At 45.8% G+C, this 22,514-nt stretch overlaps 1 protein-coding gene across 2 annotated transcripts in view; it reads right to left on the bottom strand.

Annotated features, from left to right (window-relative positions):
• LOC148526430 (mitogen-activated protein kinase-binding protein 1-like) overlaps positions 1–22,514 on the bottom strand; it is a 172,665-nt gene that overhangs the window by 95,674 nt on the left and 54,477 nt on the right. For both annotated transcript variants that reach the window (XM_088470298.1, XM_088470299.1), the window contains exon 3: positions 1,256–1,318. In XM_088470298.1, coding sequence (XP_088326424.1) covers positions 1,256–1,318 — 63 coding nt within the window. The remainder of the gene's footprint in view (positions 1–1,255; positions 1,319–22,514) is intronic.

Raw genomic sequence — 22,514 nt, 5'->3', positions numbered from 1 at the left:
AAACCCCTTCACAACAGTTGGCCAAATCAAGAACACTCTCCAGGAGGTAGGTGTATATGTGTCAAAGTCAACAATCAAGAGAAGACTTCACAAGGATGAATATAGAGGGTTCACCACAAGATGTAAACCATTGGTGAGCCTCAAAAACAGGAAGACCAGATTAGAGTTTGCCAAACAACATCTAAAAAAGCCATTACAGTTCTGGAACAACATTCTATGGACAGATGAGACAAAGATCAACTTGTACCAGAGTGATGGGAAGAGAAGAATATGGAGAAGGAAAGGAACTGCTCATGATCCAAAACATACCACCTCATCAGTGAAGTATGGTGGTGGTAGTGTCATGGCGTGGGCATGTATGGCTGCCAATGGAAGTGGTTCCCTTGTATTTATTGATGATGTGACTGCTGACAAAAGCAGCAGAATGAATTCTGAAGTGTTTCGGGCAATATTATATGCTCATATTCAGTCAAATGCTTCAGAACTCATTGGACGGCGCTTCACAGTGCAGATGGACAATGACCCGAAGCATAGTGCAATAGCAACCAAAGAGTTTTTTAAGGCTAAAAAGTGGAATGCTATGCAATGGCCAAGTCAATCCCCTGACCTGAATCCCATTGAGCATGCATTTCACGATGAAGACAAAACTGAAGGGAAAATGCCCCAAGAACAAGCAGGAACTGAAGACATTTGCAGTAGAGGCCTGGCAGAGCATCACCAGGGATGAAACCCAGCGTCTGGTGATGTCTATGCGTTCCAGACTTCAGGCTGTAATTGCCTGCAAAGGATTTGCAACAAAGTATTAAAAAGTGAAAGTTAGATTTAGGATTGTTTAGTTTGTCCTATTAATTTTGGCCCCTTAAAAAGTGGGAAGCACATATAGAAACCGTTGTAATTCCTACACAGTTCACCTGATTTGGATGCAATTACCTTCAAGTTAAATCTGAAAGTCTGCAGTTAAAGCACATCTTGTTTGTTTCATTTCAAAGCCATTGTGGTGGTGAATAGAGGCCAAATTATGAAAATTCTGTCAATGTCCCAATATTTATGCACCTGACTGTAAATGATTCTCTGTTGGGCGAACCAAGAATAATTACAGGAAAACGTGATAACTGTCCATGCAAGAGAAGTAAAAAAGGTATTGAAATGAGGAGCACAAATTGTACTTATGGAGAGTACAGGTGATCACAGATTTAGTAAGGAGATATACTACTTGTGATTAATATTATTATTTGCTGCTGCCAATGTTACTCACCTGGAGCTGTTTAGAATATGATGCTGTTTGTTCTTCCTGGGATTTAATAACACTACGACACACCTATAGGATAAGAACAAAACACAGGGTTAATTGCAGTCAAACGCTTTGAAAGGGGATCAAAACTGGGACAAATACTATAATGTTAAATCCTTTGTAATGACTGTATAACAATTCTTATGACCTTTGATAAGCAGCCCAAAGACCTTGCACAGAGTTGACTTTCTTCGTGAAATATTTACCTCCTGAAGCTGGAGACTCAAAAGAATTTAAGTGTTTGAATTATGCCCCTACTTTAAGGTTTAAAAATGCTTTAAAGCCAACTTAGTCACTACACCCCTACTACTTGTGTGAACAGACCATCAGCTTTGTGAGCGTTGTACTTAGCAATCTGACATTTGTTTTAGCCCTATCTTTACTAGATTATCTATATACTCCAGAACCCAGTCCTTGAGGAAGCTATTAGATTGCTAAAAGTTACACGTTAACTACTATTGATTGCTAGAAACAGGGGGAGACGAACTAACAAAGTGCTAGTTTGTGTCGTGGAGCCTGCACAATTGTGTATATTGGGTGGTGGTAATGCTTGTAATTCGGTCATTACAGACAAGAGAAAGGAAAGAAGTTGTCATAAGGTGGCACACCAGAACATAATATTTAAGTTATAGGTTCTGACCTATTGGGGTCCCTGACATTTTTTTTTTTTTTTTTTTTTTTACTGCTCAATAAGAATACAGGTTGTTTTCTGCCCTACAGTACAACACAACAAATATAGGTTTCCTCCCATAATATGTATATTCTGAAACATATGAGAAGTCACAAACCGTTACATGGAGTGTATCATGTTATAACGGCAGCAAACAGCAGGATAATACTTTGCACTAGACATTGTGGGATCATTTTTTATTTATTTATTTTTAAACGTGTTGACTCACATGAGTGAATTGATAAAAAGACAGCAAAAAGACAGCACACAGAGCGCCCCAGGCTCATTGCCGTCCATCTGGAGCAGTCTGCTCTGGCCTGACATACATACATACATACATACAATAAAGAGAAACTTATTATCAAAAAGAAATGGGACACTAGGATAGCAGACCTAACATGGTTTCTGGAGTGACCAGCTGCTACAAAGCATATCAAGGACAACAGTTTCATAAAGTACGCCATCAATTAATTCCTACTTATTAAAATCTTGACCAAGTTAATTAAAGTATTAGTGTGGATGCATCAAATCAGCACTTCAGTTTTGCAGAACCTCTGAACAAAGTTGACTCCCCCCTACACCCATTGTAGGCACTCATTGTGGATATAACCATTAATTAATTATGTAGCAACCATTGAGGCATTCACAAATATTTATCACCAATGTTTCTCACTCCGGCCCCCAGAAACCGCTAACAGTGCAGGAAGGTAGACCGTAATTGCAGTTATTATGGGATTGACATGTTTAAAATGTACAGATGATCCTACACTTATAATTCTATAAGGCAACCCAGAAAACTTGCACTTTTGTCCAATTAAGTTTATTGGGTTTGAGAAACTGTGCACTATACAATGGTTCCATCCACTGCATGAACCATCAAGAGCAGGGGTGAGCAATAAGCAGCCCTGCAGCTGTTTATTAACTACAAATCCCAGCATGCCTTGCACCAGTTTTAGCATGGCCAAATAGCAAAACTGGTGCAGGGCGTGCTGGGATGTATAGTTCTACAACATCTGGGCATCTAGGAGGCAGCTTACTGCCCACCCCTAATCAAGAAGGATATAGTCAGAGCCTGGTTTCATGAATAAATACTGTACCTCCCATCACAGTACACACCAGTGCCAACACTAAGCAGGTGCACGTCAGATAATATGACTGACTAAGTCAGTCTGACAAAGCCGTGGGCGGAGCCACGGGGAAAACGTCAGGCACTGCCGCTGTTCTACTTGCGACCACCACAGGAGCTCTATTCAGCATCGAACCAACCACACGGACTTTCACGTGCCGGCCATCCACTCACAGTGCCGGCTGCACTTAGAGCTACTTTACCGCGTGCCTGCCTCTTACAACTGGTCCCAGACTGCAGTTCTCATCATCACCGGACTTGGACGGTGCTTTTCATCTTACAGGCCACTTTCACATCATTTATTAACCAGCGCAACAGCTTAGCACAATCTATAGCCGCTGACTTTTGGGACACTGCATGTGACTAAGCTTTATAGGAGACCTTCGTTTGGAGGGCACAATTCTGGACAGCTTAGATAAAAATCTCCCTCTGTGCTAGTATTATTATTGAACTGTATGCTCTAATAATGCGCTATAATTGTTCTTATTTGTCCATAACTGTGATGATTATAGTTGTTCCATGCTTATAGCTCCTGTCCTTTTAAATCATATTAATGACTTTCTATTGGTTTTTGACTAAGTAAAACTCGACTGATTTTTATATTGCTTGTAGCTTATCTGCTTAAGCTGCATACACACTGTACAATTAAAATGGAGGATACGAACGAACACAATATCGATCATATCGTTAATTTTTCGGTGGCCAACGACCTGCAATGCGCAGGCACGCATGGACGATATTGATCATCCAGCACACCCGGGATATCATACAACGATATGATTATCATTGTCGATCGTCCCGTGTGTACGCACCATTAGATTGTAGCACTGTGTTACTTTCTTTCATGATAGTCTTTCTTTATAGAGTCCAATATAAGACTTGACAGTACTCCTTCACAGCTGCAACAATTAAGCATTAATTATGCACCATTTGAGGTTTTTTTTTTCTCTCTGTAGTAAGATGGGAAGATTTTGTAAGGTTCTATTTACTAAAATATATTGAGAACAACTGGTCTAGATGATAAACAGCTGTTCTGACAATGGAAGCTACAATGTATCAACTGTACAAATTGTTAGGCAAATGGCATTACAGACTTTTTTTTACAATTCGAAATGTTATTTACTCTTCTTCACAAGGCAGTGTGAGGCACGCAACTGACTGGTAGTCAAATAATGCATCTATCTGACCTACATTTTTAATACAAATGCAATTCATTCAGACGCATGTACTGTATAAATAAAATCCTATCTATTCTAAGGGCAATTTCCAGGGAAAGGTAGTAGTTTAAGCACTTAAGAAAAAAAAAAAAAAAAGAGGCTTAGCTGGGCCATGAAGCACCAGAACACGCAGGCGTATTTAAGCGAAAAGTTTAAGAGAAAATTTTCTTATTTTTTTTATAGTTTCAAAGAGAAAATGACCTATACCAAGAGGACAGGCCAACACAGTGGCAAGAAAGGCATAACAAAGAGGAGAAGCATCAAAAGACATTTTAGAAACAGTTTTACAAATTTGGTATAATAAGAACACCTGGAACAATATAAAACTGGAGCACCATGACAAAAAAAAAAAAAAAATCGTAAAAGGCAAACCATGGCCAGAAAACATAACTGGTACCTAGGGGAGGGTTGCCCAAAATTAGGACACTAATATGTAGGGAAATACTGAAATAAAGTGGCTAAAAAGAAGAGAGAGGAACAAAACAGAAGAATGAGAATGGAAAGGCCTGAAAGTCCTTGGGAAGAGTACCATGGACCCCAAATCTGAAGGAGTTGTCGAGACTTGGATTTGAGGTAAGCAGTAGTTTTTTACATTGCAGTCAAGTGCCAAATTTTAATTATAAAAATCGAGAGGGAGGGTGCGGGCAAGGGTTTTTCGACATCTAGGGCTACCCCAATGTGGAGCAAGGGATTTGGGCTACAGGTCAATTTAAAATGTTTGGTACCAAAGACATTCATTTGGCATGTAAAGTTAATAGCCAGGTGAGTAGAACAGACTATAGGGTGAAGAGGAGGGGAGATACCTAGCATCGAGGGCAAGGATGCTACTACACATCCCAACATCTCCAGGTTTATCCACCATTCATCAGTATGGCTAAGGTGAAGGATAAATAATAAAGCTTAATCTCCAGGAAACCTTGACCATCATTTGTTGTGGCCCTTTGTAAGTTGATGAAGCTAGTTCTGGGAATTTTCAACTGCCCAAACCAAAGTATGGACCTGGGCAAGGAGACAGCTGGGAACCTTAATTGGCAGTGTCTGAAACAGGCAAAGACTAAGCAGGAGATAAAATTTGAGGACTGCAATCCTACCGAACCATGAGATTCTAAACTTGCCATCGGGAATAAATCTTTTTTCACTGATGAGAGGACAACAAGATTTTCTTTATAGAAAGAATCAGAACTACAGATGAGAAAGGCACCTAGATTACGTATTTTGATTGTCCGTCATGCAAAGTTATGGCTTATGGTGCGCACACACTAGACGAAATGCTCCCTGAGCGATATCGTCTAGTGTGTCCCCAGCAGGGTGTGCTCAATGTCGTTCATGACATTGAGCACATCCGCTGAACGATATCATTAACGATATCGTTCAGCTCTCTCCCCCATTCCATAACATGCAACAACCTGACGACATCGTCAGGTTGGCCTGCATGTTAACCCGATGAACAATGACGACGAACGACCCGTGGGAACGCGCGTCGTCGTTATCGTTCATCGTTTTTGTGTTAAAAATGGACGACTGAACGATAACGTCATCGTTCAGTCGTCCACTTTAAATCGCCCAGTGTGTACGCACCATAAGTTTCAACTGATCTCTGAGGGAACCAGGAATATGAAGGAACAGGGCTTGCTTTTAAGCTGGGTACACACTAGATGATTTTTTGAACGATTTGGCAAATTCCGACACATCAGAAAAACAAATAGTGCAAACAAACTGGACGATATGAACAAGGTCACTGACTATGCTTGCTCCCACGCGTAGTCCGCAACATAGTCCGTTGGACCTGCATGCAGGTCCGACTGGCTATATCATTAGTAGGGGCCATTCCGTTGCTGCTGGCATTGGCAAGTGTGTTTGCACTGGCCGATGCAGGCACCCTTGCGGGGTCCAGTCACTAGTGATATCGCGCTGGGTACACAGCATAGAGTAGGTTATCTTATACGCTGAGATTTTCCTATATGTAGACAGGATTTCAAAAAGATTTGGAAGCCATAAGTGAAGAATGGGGGTGATTTAGCAAAACACCACGTCTTACTATTAAAATAATTGTCCATTTAAAAATTGGGCTTAACACACACTGTAAAGCAGGTGCTTTTTCAAGCCATTGCTTAGTACTTAAACCCATGAAACCAACATGGAGGAGGAAGCATAATGGTCTGGGGCTCTTTTGCTGGATCCCTAGACGGCAGTGTGGCTGGCAGCCTGAACCCAAAGGTCTACTACAGCATTTTGCAGTGCCATATGATACCCTCTGGTCTCTGTCTAGTTGGTCAAGAGTTTATAATACAGCAAATGAATGACCCAAAACATACTATCAGGATATGTCAGCACTACCTTCAAGGAAAAAAATATATGACAATAGGCCTGAAATCATGGAATGGCCAGCAGTCTCTAGGCTTTGACCACATTGAGCTGTAAGGGATGAACTGGATAGACGGGTGAAAGCAAAGCAACTTACAAGTGTATCACATTTGTGGGAACAACATTTCCTCACCATTACAGTAAGAATGCAACAAGTGTGTTCGGCAGTTATATCTGCACAAGGTGGCTACTGTGACTGGACAAAAATTTAGATTGAAAAAGGTCATCTGTCCTAATGTTTCTCTGATCTTATAATCAAATTTGTTCTACGCTTTAATTTTACAGACATTAAACTGCGTGAATTTCAATACAAAACTGGAAAAATGGGGGTATTCTAAACTATGACTGGAAGTGTACCAAGAGCCTGATTCAGAGTAGTACGCTATTGCTTCTGTGATTTTTATAGCTTCAGATTTGTGAAAATATGCTAATGGTACAGCCGCCGGGACTTGTACGGAGACGCCCACTGGAACCATCGCAGCTGTCCGCAACTGCATAAACCAACAGCATCGGGTGCAGATCATGCAAAAATGTACTCCCCGAGTGAGTCTGTGGTCAATCTGCATGATCGCTGCAACTGAGACACCGCAGCCATGTTATCTGCGTAGGTGATCGCAGACACAGCTGGAAACACACCCTGAAATGGCTGGAACACGCCTCCATTTTAGCAGTCACTCCCCGTCACCTCCCACAAAACATTAGCTTCCTGTCAATCACTTGTGAGTGAATCCTCACTGCAAACATGAATAACAATTCAATTGGCGCGCATGTGAATTGCAGCTGCAATGCATGCGCAGACCACCGATAATCAATTGCGTGAACATCAGAATAGCGTACAACTCTGAATCAGGCCCCAAGTCCATTGATCTCTATAGAAGTATGTTGTGATGTACCATTCACTACTTATAGTATGTCAAACATGTAGAAACTCCATTGACAAACAGCTGTTCAATAAAGAGGACATAAGCAGGGCCGTTTCTAGGGGAAGACGAGCTGTGCAAACCCCACAATACTTCTACGGCCAGTACTACACCTGGGGCCAGGCAGCGTGGGGCTTTTCTTGGAGCTCAGCAGTCTGCCAAACTGACACATATGGAGATGTGACGTGAGTGACCCATGATGTCATCTCGTGCCTCCCATCCACCCACCTGCCTTCCCTCCCGCCCGCTGCAGCTCTGACTGCTCAGCCCCAGTGGCCAGCAGGTACGGGTGTGAAGTTTTATTTTTCTCTGTGGGGGAGCAATCTGCTGTCTCTCTGTGGGGGAGCAATCTGCTGTCTCTCTGTGGGGGAGCAATCTGCTGTCTCTCTGTGGGGGAGCAATCTGCTGTCTCTCTGTGGGGGAGCAATCTGCTGTCTCTCTGTGGGGGAGCAATCTGCTGTCTCTCTGTGGGGGAGCAATCTGCTGTCTCTCTGTGGGGGAGCAATCTGCTGTCTCTCTGTGGGGGAGCAATCTGCTGTCTCTCTGTGGGGGAGCAATCTGCTGTCTCTCTGTGGGGGAGCAATCTGCTGTCTCTCTGTGGGGGAGCAATCTGCTGTCTCTCTGTGGGGGAGCAATCTGCTGTCTCTCTGTGGGGGAGCAATCTGCTGTCTCTCTGTGGGGGAGCAATCTGCTGTCTCTCTGTGGGGGAGCAATCTGCTGTCTCTCTGTGGGGGAGCAATCTGCTGTCTCTCTGTGGGGGAGCAATCTGCTGTCTCTCTGTGGGGGAGCAATCTGCTGTCTCTCTGTGGGGGAGCAATCTGCTGTCTCTCTGTGGGGGAGCAATCTGCTGTCTCTCTGTGGGGGAGCAATCTGCTGTCTCTCTGTGGGGGAGCAATCTGCTGTCTCTCTGTGGGGGAGCAATCTGCTGTCTCTCTGTGGGGGAGCAATCTGCTGTCTCTCTGTGGGGGAGCAATCTGCTGTCTCTCTGTGGGGGAGCAATCTGCTGTCTCTCTGTGGGGGAGCAATCTGCTGTCTCTCTGTGGGGGAGCAATCTGCTGTCTCTCTGTGGGGGAGCAATCTGCTGTCTCTCTGTGGGGGAGCAATCTGCTGTCTCTCTGTGGGGGAGCAATCTGCTGTCTCTCTGTGGGGGAGCAATCTGCTGTCTCTCTGTGGGGGAGCAATCTGCTGTCTCTCTGTGGGGGAGCAATCTGCTGTCTCTCTGTGGGGGAGCAATCTGCTGTCTCTCTGTGGGGGAGCAATCTGCTGTCTCTCTGTGGGGGAGCAATCTGCTGTCTCTCTGTGGGGGAGCAATCTGCTGTCTCTCTGTGGGGGAGCAATCTGCTGTCTCTCTGTGGGGGAGCAATCTGCTGTCTCTCTGTGGGGGAGCAATCTGCTGTCTCTCTGTGGGGGAGCAATCTGCTGTCTCTCTGTGGGGGAGCAATCTGCTGTCTCTCTGTGGGGGAGCAATCTGCTGTCTCTCTGTGGGGGAGCAATCTGCTGTCTCTCTGTGGGGGAGCAATCTGCTGTCTCTCTGTGGGGGAGCAATCTGCTGTCTCTCTGTGGGGGAGCAATCTGCTGTCTCTCTGTGGGGGAGCAATCTGCTGTCTCTCTGTGGGGGAGCAATCTGCTGTCTCTCTGTGGGGGAGCAATCTGCTGTCTCTCTGTGGGGGAGCAATCTGCTGTCTCTCTGTGGGGGAGCAATCTGCTGTCTCTCTGTGGGGGAGCAATCTGCTGTCTCTCTGTGGGGGAGCAATCTGCTGTCTCTCTGTGGGGGAGCAATCTGCTGTCTCTCTGTGGGGGAGCAATCTGCTGTCTCTCTGTGGGGGAGCAATCTGCTGTCTCTCTGTGGGGGAGCAATCTGCTGTCTCTCTGTGGGGGAGCAATCTGCTGTCTCTCTGTGGGGGAGCAATCTGCTGTCTCTCTGTGGGGGAGCAATCTGCTGTCTCTCTGTGGGGGAGCAATCTGCTGTCTCTCTGTGGGGGAGCAATCTGCTGTCTCTCTGTGGGGGAGCAATCTGCTGTCTCTCTGTGGGGGAGCAATCTGCTGTCTCTCTGTGGGGGAGCAATCTGCTGTCTCTCTGTGGGGGAGCAATCTGCTGTCTCTCTGTGGGGGAGCAATCTGCTGTCTCTCTGTGGGGGAGCAATCTGCTGTCTCTCTGTGGGGGAGCAATCTGCTGTCTCTCTGTGGGGGAGCAATCTGCTGTCTCTCTGTGGGGGAGCAATCTGCTGTCTCTCTGTGGGGGAGCAATCTGCTGTCTCTCTGTGGGGGAGCAATCTGCTGTCTCTCTGTGGGGGAGCAATCTGCTGTCTCTCTGTGGGGGAGCAATCTGCTGTCTCTCTGTGGGGGAGCAATCTGCTGTCTCTCTGTGGGGGAGCAATCTGCTGTCTCTCTGTGGGGGAGCAATCTGCTGTCTCTCTGTGGGGGAGCAATCTGCTGTCTCTCTGTGGGGGAGCAATCTGCTGTCTCTCTGTGGGGGAGCAATCTGCTGTCTCTCTGTGGGGGAGCAATCTGCTGTCTCTCTGTGGGGGAGCAATCTGCTGTCTCTCTGTGGGGGAGCAATCTGCTGTCTCTCTGTGGGGGAGCAATCTGCTGTCTCTCTGTGGGGGAGCAATCTGCTGTCTCTCTGTGGGGGAGCAATCTGCTGTCTCTCTGTGGGGGAGCAATCTGCTGTCTCTCTGTGGGGGAGCAATCTGCTGTCTCTCTGTGGGGGAGCAATCTGCTGTCTCTCTGTGGGGGAGCAATCTGCTGTCTCTCTGTGGGGGAGCAATCTGCTGTCTCTCTGTGGGGGAGCAATCTGCTGTCTCTCTGTGGGGGAGCAATCTGCTGTCTCTCTGTGGGGGAGCAATCTGCTGTCTCTCTGTGGGGGAGCAATCTGCTGTCTCTCTGTGGGGGAGCAATCTGCTGTCTCTCTGTGGGGGAGCAATCTGCTGTCTCTCTGTGGGGGAGCAATCTGCTGTCTCTCTGTGGGGGAGCAATCTGCTGTCTCTCTGTGGGGGAGCAATCTGCTGTCTCTCTGTGGGGGAGCAATCTGCTGTCTCTCTGTGGGGGAGCAATCTGCTGTCTCTCTGTGGGGGAGCAATCTGCTGTCTCTCTGTGGGGGAGCAATCTGCTGTCTCTCTGTGGGGGAGCAATCTGCTGTCTCTCTGTGGGGGAGCAATCTGCTGTCTCTCTGTGGGGGAGCAATCTGCTGTCTCTCTGTGGGGGAGCAATCTGCTGTCTCTCTGTGGGGGAGCAATCTGCTGTCTCTCTGTGGGGGAGCAATCTGCTGTCTCTCTGTGGGGGAGCAATCTGCTGTCTCTCTGTGGGGGAGCAATCTGCTGTCTCTCTGTGGGGGAGCAATCTGCTGTCTCTCTGTGGGGGAGCAATCTGCTGTCTCTCTGTGGGGGAGCAATCTGCTGTCTCTCTGTGGGGGAGCAATCTGCTGTCTCTCTGTGGGGGAGCAATCTGCTGTCTCTCTGTGGGGGAGCAATCTGCTGTCTCTCTGTGGGGGAGCAATCTGCTGTCTCTCTGTGGGGGAGCAATCTGCTGTCTCTCTGTGGGGGAGCAATCTGCTGTCTCTCTGTGGGGGAGCAATCTGCTGTCTCTCTGTGGGGGAGCAATCTGCTGTCTCTCTGTGGGGGAGCAATCTGCTGTCTCTCTGTGGGGGAGCAATCTGCTGTCTCTCTGTGGGGGAGCAATCTGCTGTCTCTCTGTGGGGGAGCAATCTGCTGTCTCTCTGTGGGGGAGCAATCTGCTGTCTCTCTGTGGGGGAGCAATCTGCTGTCTCTCTGTGGGGGAGCAATCTGCTGTCTCTCTGTGGGGGAGCAATCTGCTGTCTCTCTGTGGGGGAGCAATCTGCTGTCTCTCTGTGGGGGAGCAATCTGCTGTCTCTCTGTGGGGGAGCAATCTGCTGTCTCTCTGTGGGGGAGCAATCTGCTGTCTCTCTGTGGGGGAGCAATCTGCTGTCTCTCTGTGGGGGAGCAATCTGCTGTCTCTCTGTGGGGGAGCAATCTGCTGTCTCTCTGTGGGGGAGCAATCTGCTGTCTCTCTGTGGGGGAGCAATCTGCTGTCTCTCTGTGGGGGAGCAATCTGCTGTCTCTCTGTGGGGGAGCAATCTGCTGTCTCTCTGTGGGGGAGCAATCTGCTGTCTCTCTGTGGGGGAGCAATCTGCTGTCTCTCTGTGGGGGAGCAATCTGCTGTCTCTCTGTGGGGGAGCAATCTGCTGTCTCTCTGTGGGGGAGCAATCTGCTGTCTCTCTGTGGGGGAGCAATCTGCTGTCTCTCTGTGGGGGAGCAATCTGCTGTCTCTCTGTGGGGGAGCAATCTGCTGTCTCTCTGTGGGGGAGCAATCTGCTGTCTCTCTGTGGGGGAGCAATCTGCTGTCTCTCTGTGGGGGAGCAATCTGCTGTCTCTCTGTGGGGGAGCAATCTGCTGTCTCTCTGTGGGGGAGCAATCTGCTGTCTCTCTGTGGGGGAGCAATCTGCTGTCTCTCTGTGGGGGAGCAATCTGCTGTCTCTCTGTGGGGGAGCAATCTGCTGTCTCTCTGTGGGGGAGCAATCTGCTGTCTCTCTGTGGGGGAGCAATCTGCTGTCTCTCTGTGGGGGAGCAATCTGCTGTCTCTCTGTGGGGGAGCAATCTGCTGTCTCTCTGTGGGGGAGCAATCTGCTGTCTCTCTGTGGGGGAGCAATCTGCTGTCTCTCTGTGGGGGAGCAATCTGCTGTCTCTCTGTGGGGGAGCAATCTGCTGTCTCTCTGTGGGGGAGCAATCTGCTGTCTCTCTGTGGGGGAGCAATCTGCTGTCTCTCTGTGGGGGAGCAATCTGCTGTCTCTCTGTGGGGGAGCAATCTGCTGTCTCTCTGTGGGGGAGCAATCTGCTGTCTCTCTGTGGGGGAGCAATCTGCTGTCTCTCTGTGGGGGAGCAATCTGCTGTCTCTCTGTGGGGGAGCAATCTGCTGTCTCTCTGTGGGGGAGCAATCTGCTGTCTCTCTGTGGGGGAGCAATCTGCTGTCTCTCTGTGGGGGAGCAATCTGCTGTCTCTCTGTGGGGGAGCAATCTGCTGTCTCTCTGTGGGGGAGCAATCTGCTGTCTCTCTGTGGGGGAGCAATCTGCTGTCTCTCTGTGGGGGAGCAATCTGCTGTCTCTCTGTGGGGGAGCAATCTGCTGTCTCTCTGTGGGGGAGCAATCTGCTGTCTCTCTGTGGGGGAGCAATCTGCTGTCTCTCTGTGGGGGAGCAATCTGCTGTCTCTCTGTGGGGGAGCAATCTGCTGTCTCTCTGTGGGGGAGCAATCTGCTGTCTCTCTGTGGGGGAGCAATCTGCTGTCTCTCTGTGGGGGAGCAATCTGCTGTCTCTCTGTGGGGGAGCAATCTGCTGTCTCTCTGTGGGGGAGCAATCTGCTGTCTCTCTGTGGGGGAGCAATCTGCTGTCTCTCTGTGGGGGAGCAATCTGCTGTCTCTCTGTGGGGGAGCAATCTGCTGTCTCTCTGTGGGGGAGCAATCTGCTGTCTCTCTGTGGGGGAGCAATCTGCTGTCTCTCTGTGGGGGAGCAATCTGCTGTCTCTCTGTGGGGGAGCAATCTGCTGTCTCTCTGTGGGGGAGCAATCTGCTGTCTCTCTGTGGGGGAGCAATCTGCTGTCTCTCTGTGGGGGAGCAATCTGCTGTCTCTCTGTGGGGGAGCAATCTGCTGTCTCTCTGTGGGGGAGCAATCTGCTGTCTCTCTGTGGGGGAGCAATCTGCTGTCTCTCTGTGGGGGAGCAATCTGCTGTCTCTCTGTGGGGGAGCAATCTGCTGTCTCTCTGTGGGGGAGCAATCTGCTGTCTCTCTGTGGGGGAGCAATCTGCTGTCTCTCTGTGGGGGAGCAATCTGCTGTCTCTCTGTGGGGGAGCAATCTGCTTTCTCTCTGTGGGGGAGCAATGTTATTTTATTCTGTGGGGGAGCAATGTTATTTTATTCTGTGGGGGAGCAATGTTATTTTATTCTGTGGGGGAGCAATGTTATTTTATTCTGTGGGGGAGCAATGTTATTTTATTCTGTGGGGGAGCAATGTTATTTTATTCTGTGGGGGAGCAATGTTATTTTATTCTGTGGGGGAGCAATGTTATTTTATTCTGTGGGGGAGCAATGTTATTTTATTCTGTGGGGGAGCAATGTTATTTTATTCTGTGGGGGAGCAATGTTATTTTATTCTGTGGGGGAGCAATGTTATTTTATTCTGTGGGGGAGCAATGTTATTTTATTCTGTGGGGGAGCAATGTTATTTTATTCTGTGGGGGAGCAATGTTATTTTATTCTGTGGGGGAGCAATGTTATTTTCTCTGTGGGGGAGCAATGTTATTTCCTCTGTGGGGGAGCAATGTGTTTTTTTTTTTCCCTGTGTATTTGGGGCTGATTGTGTGTCTTGCTGTCCCTAAGCCTATAGTTTTGTTACCGTCATTTATTCATAAAGGTAGCCTTTTCATTAGAGGCCTGCCCCTTATTATGAAGCCACACCCCCTATCCTGGGGGATGCGCCTCTGGCGTGCGCAAGCGTATTTTCTTATAGTTGTTTGGGGGGCGTGCGCACTTTGACTGTTCACACTGGGAGCCCCAGCCTTAGAGACGGCCCTGGACATAAGGCATAAATGGAGTTTTACCTATTGGTGTCTTTTTTTCTCTCTCACAAAGACCATAGTATATGAAAGTGTATGCGATATATGCTAAACTCGTTTCACACCTGCGCTTGCTGGGTGTTTACAAAGGTGTCCGAAATGAAAACTGCAGAAAATTTGAAGGCGGTTTCTAGTTTGAGTTTTAGATTTCCCAGTATTGCAGTTTATGGAGTAGAATAAGTTCATCTGATTGCTATGCTGCCAGTACATAGTCTACATCTGTGCACACTTGACGCAGAGGGTGATTGCTGAAAGCAAAAAGTCCTGTCCTGGAGCCAACTGAAAGCTAGTATCACTCCAGCCCAATCTCTAAAGGATTACAAAAATCATGTCCGGGTCAAAGAGAAAAAAAACAAAAAACCCCACAGAAATGGGAAGAATAAAATCTAAAGTTAAAGAGACATAAGATGTAAGACTTCGTTTTCAAGCCTCTTCAGCACTGTAAACTTAAACAAGTCCATTAATTTCACAGATCACCTGCTGCAAACAATGACTCAGGAAGTCACACCTCATCAGTCAGACCCTGTCCCCATACAGTTGTGCAAGTCTGTGCGATGAAGTCATAACGTCACCATAGTGTCAAGTATATACCTAGCAAATGTCTTCCATATGTCCTGTTAACTGGATGTCTGGAGACAAAACAAACAATCATAATCATCAGTTTCTGGTGTAATAAACATTTCAATACAACAAAACAAAAAGGTTTCTGGAATTCAACTCTGTTTCTATAAGAGAAACTTAGTCCCAGAGTGAGTTGAGTGCAGATGTGTATTAAAGTGATCACAGGTGAAATCTCATTCCTGCCAGAACACATCTGCAAAGTATTTAATAGTCTAGTGAGTAGCTGATCAAAAGGTGGAATGTCGGCTTGTCAATTTCATTATTAACTGCTGCATTTGTATTGGGGGACCACGAAGTAGAGAACAAACATGTTTTATGATTAAGATAATTGAACCTAGAATTTTTTTTTATTTGCTTTTTAGTTTATAAATCATGGGATCATTTGTGGTTCTTTATTATATGTTGGTTGCGCTGCCAAATAGCTACATCATATGAATGTATGGAAGGCATACTCTGAGGTTCCATGATGTTTCATTTGCTAGAAGGAAATGCTTCTAACTATAGACCACATGCGGTTCAGCAGCTATTGTGGAACTACAAGTTGCAGCAAGATCTGACAGCCTCAGTTAAAAAAAAACACAGACCGTCTTACCACTGGCGTCACAAAAACACTAGTTTTCCTACAAGTCATATGGACGTATTTTTAATGGATTCTACATAAACATCACATACAGTCTTTGCATACTATAGTAAGAGCAGTTGCCTTTGGCGCCAAGCTTCTGAAATCCCTTTACCAAAATTTTTACTTTGCTTCAAGGTGAATTAAAACAACTATATTTAACTATAAAATCCATTCCAATAACACAATGGGGACCCACAACTTTTTTCTGGTTGTGGGTCTCTAACAGTGAACCTAGAAGAGAAGAGTGAGGGAAGGTCTCAAAGCAGACAGGAGCTCACCTAGGTGAACCAGATACATTCCTAAGGTATAATAGAGCCATAGTCAAACTGCTAAATGATCTGGTCACCTGGGGAAAATGGACAACGTGGGCTTATGGGTGGCAAGCATTAACAATTTCTAACCAATGAAATCAGATACTATGGTTTTAAAAAGGGTCAAGTAAAAGTCACTTGCAGATCAGTATAAAATCCAGAAGAGTCAGTGCTTTGTAGAGCAAGTGAGAAATCAGAAAAGACCCAGACAAAGCCGTAACAGCGCAGGGAAACAGAAGACGAACGATTTGCCTGACTGTTCCTGAAGAGAACATTTCTGTGAGCCTTCCTGTAGCATTAGATGGAAGAGAGCCAGCTGGAGCTTGTGAGGACACAAAGTACTAGAAGGGCTACAGGAGGAAGGAGTATGAAGCATACACTGAAGGAGTTAAGAGTTTCACGAAGAGGTTTGCCGTGACGAGCTGGAGCTGCCTTATCGCTGACACACGCTGCCATCACCTAAAGGTGCATACACACTAGACGATATGCTCCCTGAGCGATATCGTCTAGTGTGTCCCCGGCAGGCTGTGCTCAATGTCGTTCATGACATTGAGCACAGCCACTGAACGATATCATTAGCGATATCGTTCAGCGCCGGGCTCTCTCACCCATTCCCTGACATGCAGCAACCTGACGAGGTCGTCAGGTTGGCCTGCATGTCAGCCCGATGAACGAGGATGACGAACGACCCGCGGGAACGCGCGTCGTCGTCATCGTTCATCTTTTTTGTGTTAAAAATGGACGATAAAGTGGACGACTGAACGATAACGATATCGTTATCGTTCAGTCGTCCACTTTAATCGCCCAGTGTGTACGCACCATAACAGGCTGACAAATCAGACTCACTAGATCCAAACAAGTGGGCGTCCAGTGCAGCGGATTCACTGCTAAATGTGGGCTGCATTAACCCTGGAAATGGCAAGTGTCCTAAATGAATGTTCTTTATGTTCAAAACACGCCATTAAATAAAAATATACAAGGGGAATCCCAACACCATGTAAACCAAACTCACAATCTAAAAATGAATGAGCCCCCCGCCCCACTTGATATTATTGTAACTCTCGCTAACATTGAATATAGTTAAGGAGATCTACTAATACATGAGGTAGATTTACCAATGTATGTTTTCCTGAATATGCATATAACATATGTACTAGTATTTCCATATTAGATTTTGTAAATATGGTTAAAATATGTTGGTGACTGGGCGTGGAGAACGGGTATAAACAGCTGGGCAGGAGTCTCAGTGAAGCACTTGTAAGGAGATTGCCAGCTGATGAGAAGGGTGCAGCTATAGAGCACTTTCCGGAGGATCGAAGTGATGTCAAGCCGGTGACTGGTTCGGTGGTGGTGAGCCGATGTGGGAGAGAGAGGCCCAGCCCTGATGAAGGGTTCCCCAGCCATAATCAGATTTGAGGCTCTTCCTCCGCCATCTTTGGTGTGGACCAGAGAAGAAGTGGGGATAGGTCCGGTGAAGAAAGTAGGAGGATCAAGGTCGGGACAGTTTTCTGTACCTACAGATGTTTCCTTCTCATCTAGCCTCAATACGCCATGCAGCATGATATGCCTGGTGTGAGTGAGCCATCAGGTCCTGTGCAACTCTGCTAGTGTCAAGTGTATTTTTGCCGAAACAAAGTCACAATGAGATGCGACTAGGAAGCACCCGGAGACTGCTGATTAATTTGATATGCGACACCTGTATATCTGTGTTCACCCGAGACTGTAAACAGAACTTGGTGTGGGAAAAAGCTGTGGCCGCTGCATCATAGCACTCTGCTTGCCATTTGAGAGACTCAGTCACACACAGATATACAAGTGTCACATATCAAATTACCCATATTCCGCTTGTCACATATTAGCCATTCCACTACCATCAGCATATATGTACCAAACAGACTAAGAACAGTTTGGGGGAATATAAGCAGGGGTTAAAGTGGGCCGGAAAGGTGTGGAACTGCGTTTCGTCACGTCTATTTGGAGACCGAACCAGTTCCGCCTCCTCCAGCCCACCTAACCCGGCCTGTTAGCACTGCACCGCAGGGAGTTGCCGGGCACCAGACTCCTTCCCTACAGAGGCAGTCGGAGGCTGGAGTTCAATCCTGAGCTCCGGCTTCCGCAGTGTGCACTATGGGAGAGACGTCATGACGTCTCTCCCATAGTTCCGAGGAGCAGGGAGTCGGATGGCGGGTAGCGGATGCAGGAGCGGGGCTTAAGGTAAGTATTGCGTGTTACTGGGTTTTTGTGTGTAAGGGACACTACGACTGGGGGCACTGCATAAGGGGCACCACTACTGGGGGCATTATGTACAAGGGGCACTACTACTGTGAGCATTGTGTATAAGGGGCATTAATGTGTGTCATAACATTAATAAGGGACACTACTATGTGGTGTAATGTGAATCAGGGGCACTATGTGCAGTGTAATGTGAATAAGATTGTGCTACTGTGTGGTGTATTTGAATTGGGAATACTATTGGGGGGGAGTAAGGTGGATGAGTTCTATCACTTCTTTAGGACCACTTTCAGCACTGGATATAAAGGGACAGGTTTTATGCAATTTAATCACTCCCATTCTAAGTTCTATTAGTAGCGATGGCAGCGAGGTACCAGTAGTTTGACCGCTTCTCTGGCACCTTACACCCACCACAGGTTTTTCCTCACATTCCATGGTGGTGGACAGGAAAGCGTGCAATGTTAGTTTGCCGTAATCTGCGGTGGTGTGTGCAGCCACACATCACTAATAATTGAATTGCCCTGAAATATGCCAAAAAAGTATTAAGTTCAAAAAGATTGTTTTACAAACCACAAAAAAGTACAAATCAAAACAAATGTTTGAACAAGATTACACTTCTGAAACAGGATGAAGATGGAATCTAACATAAAACAGAATTTTCACAGAAGAGGTGATTGTAAACTTCAAGCAGCTGTGGTGAGGAATTGTACAGTAACTGACCACCGAAATACCTGAAACAACCTTATTGCCATGGTTTAGACCAGTGGTGACTTACCCGCGGCTCTTTAGGTTTTGAGTTGCGGCTCCCTCCACTATAACTGGAGGTGGGCCTCTGAAGTGATCAGAGACTAAAGAAGCGATGGGAGGAGCCTGCCCTGCGCCCCTGCTGGATCTAGTTAGGTCAGAGGCAGCATGAGCCAAAGCGGTCAGGTAAGTACTGGGCTAGGGGCACTGCATATGGAGCAAAACTACAGGGGGCACGACTGCCTGAGAGCCAGGGGGAGGTGGGCAGCCCGAGAACTGGGGAGATGATGCCCGCTTTCATGCTTATGGGGACAGAGTGGGGCTGTTGAGAACTCCGGAGGTGGGGGTGGCTGGAGTGACACATGAGGGGCTGCAAAAACACATGAATGTGGGCTGGAATGGCAAGAGAGGGGGGCTGGAGTGACACATGGAGAAGCAAGAGTGTATTATGTGAATCTTGTTTTTTCAATTTATTTTATGTGGTTCTGGATTTCAATATGTATTTTATGTGGATGTGGTTTTTAAAATGTATTTTATGTGGATCTGGCTTGTTTGTGTATTTTATGTGAATGTGGCTTTTTCAAAGTTTTCTATATTGCTATGGCTTTTTCTTTCACTTCAACAGTGATATTGGGAAGTTATGTAAATTGTATATTTTCAATGTGCTGGGATCGCTCCTAGCGTGACTAAAAACGGGTGTGACAGTCCGGCTCCTGCAAATGCCATACCAAATGCATGCGCACAAAAATGCTTGCACACCTTCAGCACACTCATGCTATTGGCTCTTTAACTTCACTACAGATACTTTTGGGCTCTTTGCCTCTGACTGGTTTAGACTTCACTAGAAGAAAATGGAAAAAAAAAATAGAAGAAATGAGACTCACAAATTTGTGAGTCTTTGATTTCTGACAAAACAGTATAAATAGAAACAATAAAAAAAAAAAAAAAAAAAAAATATAGGTACTTCAGTCTATACCAAAACACACAGCCCAAGTTTAAATTAGGGCCAACTATAATTAAAGGATGCAGAACCACACCTACATAAATGCACATAAAATGTCACAAATATAAAATTATAGTATTATATATGCACAAAAATACAAGTGGCGATAGTAGTAGAAAATACACACCCATGATGCCACTCTATATAAAAAGTATTTCTAAAATTATCCCCATACATCTAGTCACACTATTTGTAGCCTACAACCCAAACTGCATTCCTCGAAAAGTGAGGGAGTACATTATGCCGTTCAACGAAAATGTAGTCAAACTACAGATTCATGTCATATCATTCATGTCATATCATCAAGTGTACACTCATGCACGTGAACAACACAGCTCCACGTTCACAAATATGAACCTTTGCACGGTAATCCAGCTAATCACAATAAGGAAAAATAAAATTTAAAATTATACAACCAAAATATCCATACTAAACTACAGCAACCAATCATCTTAACAGACCAGTTAATATGTAAATCATACAGGGATTACACAATATAATGGCTAACTATATATTATTTTATTTTCTCTCAACTTTGTGTTTCCAAAAATTAAGCTCTATAAAGCCGCAGGTGAAAATAGCATATTTACGCCCATAGGCGTAAAGGAGTAAGCATCACAAGGTGTATTCAGCTGTGCATCATTATATCATATTATATGTGCCAGGTTTAAGCACGTACATTAGGTTTAAAATTGCGCATTTCGCCATTAGGTATGAATGAAAATAAAATGTAAAAAAACACACACACACACACACACACGAATCCAGCAGGTTGAACAAAGCCATAATATATACACAGCCAATGCTGAAAGCCTAAAGTCCTTCTTTTATGTAGGACTTGTGGCTTCAAAAGTAAAAAAAAATTTCACCATGAATTATTTTTAAATACAAGAGTACATAAAAATATAACACTATTTATATGCCACATAGGATTGCCAAGATACTAGACACAAAAACAATGGATAAGACTTAACAATACAGTGACTTGTGGGTTAAAGTGATAAAAACAGTTTGTGTCACCAACTACCTCACTACTCTGTGTTTTTACCACTTCTGGAGGTGCCAGCTTCCCCAAATCACAGCACAAGGGAACGTGCTTCCTTCCCTCGCATGCTGGAGCCAAAACAAAAACGGGAATTTAGACGGCTGTAAAAATAATACGTGAGACCCCTGCGGTGAGACAAAACAATGAGATTTCACATATAGAGCAGAGATATGCAGGTTGGGAAGGATTAGGAATGGTTTTGCAAAGCCATTTTAGCTGCTTTGACTGGAGTGAAAAAAAAAATGGTTTGTAAATATACACAGGAACTTTTAAGCGGTCACATCTAATTGCAACAAAACTAAGTATTTGTGCCATACTTAAATTAAAAGACACTACACATTTTTTAACTTAGGAAAGTGGTCTCTGCTCTGAAAAGCTACAGTATAATATGGGTATGATTTAACGTTACAGCTCCAGGATGGTCTTATAGGCTAGAAGTCAGTGTGTCATTATTTAGATTATGAAGGTAAGCATCACTTCACTATTTTGAATCTAGGAGTCCACATATACTTAGCAGCCTTTTGCAGTAGTTGTATTTTATCACATATACGAGGGTGGTTCAATAAATAAAGGTAACAAGACCTCTGAGTGCGTTAATTTATTCAACTCCTAAATAATCAATAGTATGGCCTTGGTACAGATAATTTTTCCACCTAGTCACCATACTTGTCTAAGCATTTGTTCCTATGGTGCACCAAGGCACCTATCCCGGCATAGAAGAAATCAGCGACAAGTGCAAAAAGCCAGGACATGACAGCTTGCTGAACCTTACCGTCGGCTGCAAATTGACTCCCACCCAGCGGTTTCTCCAATGGTACAAAGTGATGGAATCACTTGGTGTCAGGTCAGGGCTGTAGGAAGGATGGTCCAGTACTTGCCAATGGTAGTGCCGTAACAACTCACACATGCGGTTGGCTGAGTGTCGACTGAGTTATCGCGCAGCAATAAGCCACCTGTTTGCAGCAACCCAGGTAGTTTTTAACGAATTTCCCTCCAAAACTACCTCAATGTGTCACAACAGCGGACAGCATTCACAGTATCTCCCTTGGTAAGGGAGTCAACAAGCCACAGGCCCTTGTGGTCCCAAAACACGGTCGCAATGACCTTCTTTGCTGATGGAGTAGAATTGAATTTCTGTGAAGGTGGGGCGATGCGGGTTTCCATGACATGGATGCTTGCTTCATCTCAGTCATCCTATTGGTTTTGTGAACTTCTGTGAGTTGCTTCGGTAGCCAGTGTGAACACTTTTTCCTGTACCCCAATTGCTTATGAATGATGTTGTGCACAGTGCATACTGAGATGTTCAGTTCGTCAGCAATTTCACTAACTTGAATGCATCTCTCCTCCTGAATCAGAACTTCAATACGGCACAAATTGTCATCTCTGGTGGACGTGCTTGGCTGGCTGGATCGCTGCTCATCTTGAACGTCTTGTCCTGCTGTTATCAAAAGCAGTGCACCAAACCCAAACCTGCTTCTGTGTATGATGTCATCACCATACACCTCAACAAGTTGGCTGTGAATTTCAGCTGCTGATGTGCTCTTTAGATGCAGAAATCTGATCACACCACGCACCTCAATGTTTGTCCATGTTTCCGCCTGCCCGGTCTGTAAAGCACTGCAGTGTGTGTATGTTCATTTAATCGTTACTTTTTTCAGCACAGAAAAGTTTCAGATTGAGATACTAATTGTACCTCCCTATACAACACTACAAAATTGGTTGTTTCC

Source organism: Taudactylus pleione, unplaced genomic scaffold, assembly GCF_031769625.1.
Source record: "Taudactylus pleione unplaced genomic scaffold, aTauple2 ptg000096l, whole genome shotgun sequence".
NCBI classification, from domain to species: domain Eukaryota; kingdom Metazoa; phylum Chordata; class Amphibia; order Anura; family Myobatrachidae; genus Taudactylus; species Taudactylus pleione.
Note: the sequence above shows the minus strand (reverse complement) of the source record. Positions and strands in the feature narration are given on the sequence as shown.